Raw genomic sequence first — 7279 nt, 5'->3', positions numbered from 1 at the left:
CTTGATGAATCGGATCAGTTATCTCTGTTTCCATATCTCAAATTTTATTTTCACCTGCATTTTCCTATAATGAGATTTCGGTTTCAACCCGTTCCTCGTTTATAATATTTAAATTTCCTGCTAATTGTTGGTCCAAAATTGGGTCTTCTGCAATTGAAACAACTATATTTTCAATGTTACCATTGTCACTCACACTTTGAGTTTGGTTTGCTTGTTCAATTCGAACTGTGTTTTGTGATTTTTTTAAAAACGAATATATTTTCTTTGAGTTGGTGCATGCTTCTTCGGCCAATTCTTTTCTCCGCCGCCTTTTACTTTCACCACTATCAAATTTTCTCTTCATTTTAATGGTTTCTGGAAATAATATTGAAATTTGAAAATATAATAAATTTATACATCAATCGAACTTATACAAATTTATAAATAGAATTATATTTAAAAATTAAAAAATATTTACCAGAACAAAAAAGTATTACTATTCTCAAAGTTACATAATGTAACGTACAAAACGCAATGTACAAAAGCGCAATATGTCAATTTTATATAAAATGATAAAAAACAGTTCAAAACAAATTGATTTAATCTTGTTTGATGAAGTACAACTAAAAAATATAAGAAAAAATGAAGCTACTAAAAAGCAGAACACTAAGTCATAACTTAAAAACTCGTACGAATTAAAAGTAATTGAATTGTATCAATTTGATCAAGCGCACCCGACGGAGGGTTAATTGCATCATTACATGACGTAATCTTTATCATGTCGAATTTAGGTTTGGAAATGTGTAATTATGAAAAAGAAATTAGTTTATTATTTTAAGTTAATCTAAAGTTAAATTGTTTAGAATAATTAGATTAAAATAATTACTTTGATATTTATTTTCGTGTTTAACAAATGTGTTTTGAAAATGTGAGGCCTTAACAAAATCGGAGGCCTAGGCCATACGGCCCATGTGGCTCCCCCTCTGATAGGGCCTGTATATATATATATATATATATATATATATATATATATATATATATATATATATATATATATATATATATATATATGTATGTATGTATATGTATATATGTCAGAGCCGGAACCAGCTTTTTTTGGTCTTTGAGATAGCTAACTTCCAGGCATGGAGCAAATGCCAAACATTTATATGTTTATACTTATGTCAACTAAAAATGCTTTGCAAAAAATTGCGATGATTGGAGGCTGGGAACAAAAAAGCCCCAAGTTTTGTGCCCCCCCCTGCCCCAAACGTCAGAGCAACAAGTTGATGAAATATTTTTTGTACTATTCTCAACTAGACTTATATTCATCGATAAATTTTAAGTTTCATAGTATTATCTTTCAGCGTTCAAAAATAATGACCATATAAAATTTATAACCCCCTCAAATTGAGGGGGGTTAAAACTTTATATGGTCATAATTTTTGAAAGCTAAAATATTTTACTATGAAATTTAAAATTTATTGATGAATATTAGCTCTGTATATGTATATACACACACCCACACACACACACACACACACACACACACACACACACACACACACACACACACACACACACACACACACACACACACACACACACACACACACACAGTGGCGTAGGAAGGTCGCGAAAGTTGGGGGGCTAAATGCATTGTTCACCCCCTACCCCTCCTCAGTGTTTTATTTGGGGGGGGGGGGAGCTAGTATATTACGCCAATATATATATATATACACACTCACATATATATATATATATATATATATATATATATATATATATATATATATATATATATATATATATATATATATATATATACATATATATATGCAGTCGTGTGACAATTTATTATGGCCACCCACAATTTTTTACATTCTCAAGTTTCAAAGTCTATTATTTTAATATTTTTTTGTGATTTATGTACTCAAAAGTAATTTTTATTTAAGAAATGAGTATTTTTTTGACAAATAAAAAACATTTAACAAATTGTTAATAAATTTTATTATTCAAATATTTACTATAAATATATTCAAGATCAATATTTGGTGATTTCTCCTTTTGCCTCTATAATTGCAAGAACCCTTTTTGGCAAACTTTTGATGCATTTTTCTGCCATTTCCTTATATTCTTTATTATGGTTCCAATGGTGAATATTTTTTTCTATTAAATACACTTTAATTGTAATATTTTCTTTAGATATTTGCTTCTTTAGGAGCGCCCAAATATTTTCTATAGGATTTAGGATCAGGAGAGTTTCCTGGCCAATCAAGTAATAGAATATTTTGTTCTGATAGTATTTTTTAACTGATTTAGCCGTGTGACATGGTGCCCCATCCTGCATGAAGGTTTTTTTTTCACCTGGACTAAACCATTCTGCCAATTGTGGCAACAATCTTTGTTCCAGGACTTTTTTATATTGTAACTGATTCACTATTCCCTCTACAATATAGAGCCTCCCCATTCCCCTTCCACATATCACTGACTAGATCATCACAGAGGTTGGGTGTTTAACAGTTTGAATGATGCAGTCCAATAAGTATTTTTCCCCTTTTTTTCTTTTTAGTTAATGAGTCTTCTTTGTTAAAGTTTGGAAAGTACTCTCGTCGCCAAAGCATACCTTAAAATATTATACAAGGATTGTTAAGTCAATATTTAAAGTTTGATGTAAGAAATTGGATATTTTAAATACATCTAAATTAATTTTACCAATTTCCAATCCTCTTCTGTTAAATTCCTATACTTTTTTGCCCACTCCAGCCTTTTTTGCATCATTTTTGGCGTCAGTTTAAGTTCTTAGCTGGATGTCGTAAAATGTAACCAAGATCGTTGAACTGTTCTCTTTGACATTTTGACTCCGGATTGGTCCAGCTTATTAGTTATTTCATTGTTGGTGGCCTGTCTATTTTCTAGAACAATCTTGGTAAGTATTCTTTTATCGCTTGGTGTTAGGATTCTCTTCTTTCCACACTTTCTTTGGTATCAAGTTCTCAATATTAGCCATTTTTTGTGTATATATTTTGTACAGAAACCCGCGAAATACCACATTTTCTGGCAATTTCTCATTGAGAAAGATTAGTATTTATTAAAAGTGCCCTGATTTCAGCAATTTTTTGTGGAACAAGTCCTTTTTTTTCCCCATAACTAAAATAAGATATCACATTTCAGTACTGCAGTTAAGAATTTGCTTTGGTACTCATAACTTTAAAAATATCAAATCAAATACAATTATTTTTACTTTAAAATAAAAAGAAATATTCAAGAAACGATATTTTTACTGATTTAAATAAATATTTTGACGATAACCTAATAAACGAATTCAAAACTCTGGTAATAAAACTTAACAAGTGTACAGCAAAAAGATTATAATTAAGATGACATCATACAAAATGGCTGTCAAAAGTGACAGTGTTGCCAGTAGCAAAAAAAAAAGGCACTGATTTTATGAGTTAAAACTTTATTTTAAACGAAAGATTAACTTTCAATAGTGAATTTTTACTCTTCATATGAAAAAAATAAGATTAAACTTTAAAATGATCAAAATTCATAGGTGCCCATAATAAATTGTCACACGACTGTATATATATACACACACATATATATATTTAAACATATATATATTTAAACATATATATATTTAAACATATATATATATATATATATATATATATATATATATATATATATATATATATATATATATATATATATATATATATATATATATATATATATACATATACATATAAATCTGTTAAAGTTTTGTTTTATTTCATTTTAATTCATTTCCTTATGGTTTTAAGCCAAACATTTGTAGTTCTTGTGAGGATATCATTACTGGCAAAGAAGCATGGGACACTATGAAAGCTCCGTACGTTTTACCTGAATATATAACTCTTATAAAAGACGAAGTTGTAAAAAAACTGTGTGAAGATGTTTTGCGTTTATTTGAAAATAATGTATCGCCTATTATTCATAATCTACCTAGGCAGTGGATACATACTGATTTAAATGATCAAAATATATTACAAAACGATAAACAATTGGTCGGGGTTCTCGATTTTGATGAATTACTTTACTCGTATAGAGTAGTCGATCTTGCAACAGCATTGATGTATTTTTCAATTGGTGCAGACGACAAAAATCGCATGAGTAGTATTGCGGCTATTTTTAGTGGGTATTCTTCTTTAATTACTTTAAATAAACCAGAGCTTAAAGTATTATACACACTATTTCTTGTCAGGTTTTGCGCATCAATCTGTATGAGTAATTATAATTACAATTATATCGATCTCGGAAATGAATATTTGTTAATTCATGCAGAGAAAGGTAAGGATGTATTAAAATATTTCTCTGATATGGGAGAAAAAGAATTTATGAGTCAATTGACCAAAAATGTTACAAAACCTTACAAAACATAAACTTTCTTTATGATTTCTTTTAAGGATACTAATATTGTATCAGCTTTGTTAGCAGATCTCATTTATACTAGTAATTTTTATTTGTTCAACTTGCAAGAATAAAAATTAGTAATTGTTTTTATAAAGTTTAATTAGAGGTTTTAATTTTTTTTTTTGTACGTAATTATAAAATTAATATATACAAGTTTATAACGAACATAATTTTTTTATTTGTCGAGAATTGAAATTGATAATTTCAACTGTTGCTATGATGATGTAATTGTTGCTATGATGATGTACAATTCCTAAAATCAACAATCATTTCAAACATCTTTTGAATTACAAAAATAAAATGTCAAAAACGTTTTTGTTTCTCGAAACTATTTTACTAGTAATTTTACTTTCAAAGGTAATATGTAGCTTCGCTTTTTGAGACCCAGTTTATTCTACTGTTAAGAATATAACCTTATTAATATAGCTGGTCAATAATTCGTATATTTGTTTAAGATCACTACACAAACGCATAGTCTCCAACTTGGTCAATTTCCTTTTGGATAGTTAACTTTTTCGAATTTTGGCTTTAGTTTAGATGCGCTTTTTTTTTACGTTTTCCAATATATCAATAGCGTTTTTCAAAGTAGGATTCATATAAGAATTGCAAACTTGATTATTTCCATATTCAGACTAGTTAAGGTACACTTGACGGTTCCAAGTATGTTTTGTGCTTTTGCTGTCGTTACGTTGACTTAATGGTGCCGTTTAATGTCTCATGCTCGCCGAGCTGTTGTTTTACTCTTGTTTCGCCAAGTCTGTATTCAACGCCATTTTCTGTCATCGTATAGATGGTAAGAGGGTTCTTTTTGCCAATGTGCATGACTTTGCATAACTTTTTTTTGTTCAACTTCATAAGCCATATACTTGTGCGTTTTAATTTCGTGAAGTTTGCATACGCATTATATTCTTGTTGTTGAATATCAAAAACGAAAGGGGCCCCAAAACAAATCAGAACAGATTATATGTGTGCATATTCAGAACCGACGACACTAAGGTGGGCCGTCGGCTCTATATATGCATACATATCTGTTCTGATTTGTTAATTGAACCTCCATACTTCCTAAGATAATTCAGTATTGTTTTTATATATTTCGATATTAAAATATATTGTATGGTTAGCGTACCTAAGTTTGAATGCGGTTTCACTAACTCCAAAATACACTTTTTCATTCCCGTCCGGAGTGCCTGGACACAAAGTGGCTTGATACATTATGTTATTTACAAGGCATTGTTAATTTAAAGGCCACTTGCTTTTAATAATACAATTGCAATATTTATTAGAGGTGTTGTTTTTGATTATATGATGGTTATTAGAGTTAACTATTGATTTGATGTTTGGCATACAACTGTAACTCACCTTAAGAGTATTTTTATCTTTATTAAAAAATCCTGTGGTATTTATGGCCAACCAAGTTCGATCCCCACCACGTTCCTGATAGTACCACGCTCAACTTGTTTCTCCGTGCAGCGGCTTTGTTCGTCAAGGCTCGTGTTTCGAAGTTATAGAGTTGAGAGAGGGCCATAATTAATATAACCATAATTAAGTAGCCTCCTCGTCTTGCAGTTGCCTCGTCTGTACTTCTCGGCCTTGGGGAGGTGACTTTACAAAAAAAAAAAACTGGCAAATGTTTGTCTATTATATCCAAATATGAGTTTACCAATTTTGGCAGAAACATTTTTACTATATGGGGGGTTAAACCAGATTATATTGCGAATTTATAACCAGACTTTTTATTGCATCCCGATACAAATTGACAGAGTTTCGAAAAATAGTTTCATTAGATGGATTAGATGACAGCTTTAAGTCTATAGAGCGAGAAAGTTGCTTTAAAACGCTAGGAGGGTGATTGGAACTAACATCTATATAACTTCACCATTTGGTTAACGAAACGGTCTAAAAATTGAGGTAAAGTGTTACGTCAAGTAAGTTCACAACTTTCATGTTACATTGTATAGAGATAAAAAGTTTTTTTTTTTTTTAAGTTTGTCTAATTTGTTTTTTTATTGTATCCATGAGGTGTTCACTTGTATTTAGGAAAACCCCATCGTCTCGGTATAAGCAAAAATCTGTTTTGCTATAATGCTGAGATAGCTGAAAAAGAAGAAAAATTCCGAAAAGCTGACATATTTCTGCGCCGTCAAAAGCACACATTGCAACATCAAACAAACCACTGTACTTTTTAATCCAAGATTGCTCATTATTAAACAACAATCATTTTCGGGCTTGTTTAATTATTAGTTTATCTTTGTTTTTAAAGGTTACATATTTCTCAGCAAATTTAATCGCGTCATTCAAAAGTTTTTCTTGTAAGAAGGATAAAAATCAATAATGTCAAAAATTAAATATTTATAAAAAATTTTAATACTTTGAACGAATCTAAAACGTTTAGCGTGCTTTTCGATTGATTGAGAAATATTTTTCAGCTCAGCAATAACACTAGATAAAATAAATTTACTGATTCCGTAAGCGCAATATAATCTGGTTTAACCCCCCCCCCCTTCCCACATATAGTAAAAATGTTTCTGCCAAAATTGGTAAACTCATACTTGGATTTAATAGACAAACATTTGCCGGGTTTTTTTTTTTTTTTAATGTAAAAAGGCTGAGAAGGCAACAACAGACGAGGAGGCTACTTAATTATGGTTATAACTAGTGATGCCACGGATATTCGGCGACTTAATAAAAAAGGCAATCGTTTAATCGTCTTTCCCATTAAAGTTAAGTCATACTTTAAGTTCAGTTTGTCGTGAAAATAACATTTTTAATAAGTTTAGAGTTTTCTATACTAATTCAATCTACAGCATTTTCTGAAATTACCTCAAAAGTGCAAGATATACTT

At 30.0% G+C, this 7279-nt stretch overlaps 1 protein-coding gene across 1 annotated transcript in view; it reads left to right on the top strand.

Moving 5' to 3' along the window:
- Nucleotides 1-4602, top strand: part of LOC101240165 (hydroxylysine kinase) — a 25708-nt gene extending 21106 nt beyond the window's left edge. The window contains exon 3 of the mRNA XM_065820264.1: nucleotides 3789-4602. Coding sequence (XP_065676336.1) covers nucleotides 3789-4406 — 618 coding nt within the window. The 3' untranslated portion in view covers nucleotides 4407-4602. The remainder of the gene's footprint in view (nucleotides 1-3788) is intronic.
- The last annotated feature ends 2677 nt before the right edge of the window (nucleotides 4603-7279 follow it).

This window comes from Hydra vulgaris, chromosome 15, assembly GCF_038396675.1.
Source record: "Hydra vulgaris chromosome 15, alternate assembly HydraT2T_AEP".
Classification (NCBI taxonomy): Eukaryota; Metazoa; Cnidaria; class Hydrozoa; order Anthoathecata; family Hydridae; genus Hydra; species Hydra vulgaris.
The sequence above is the reverse complement of the archived record's forward strand: the minus strand, read 5'-3'. Positions and strand labels throughout refer to the sequence as shown.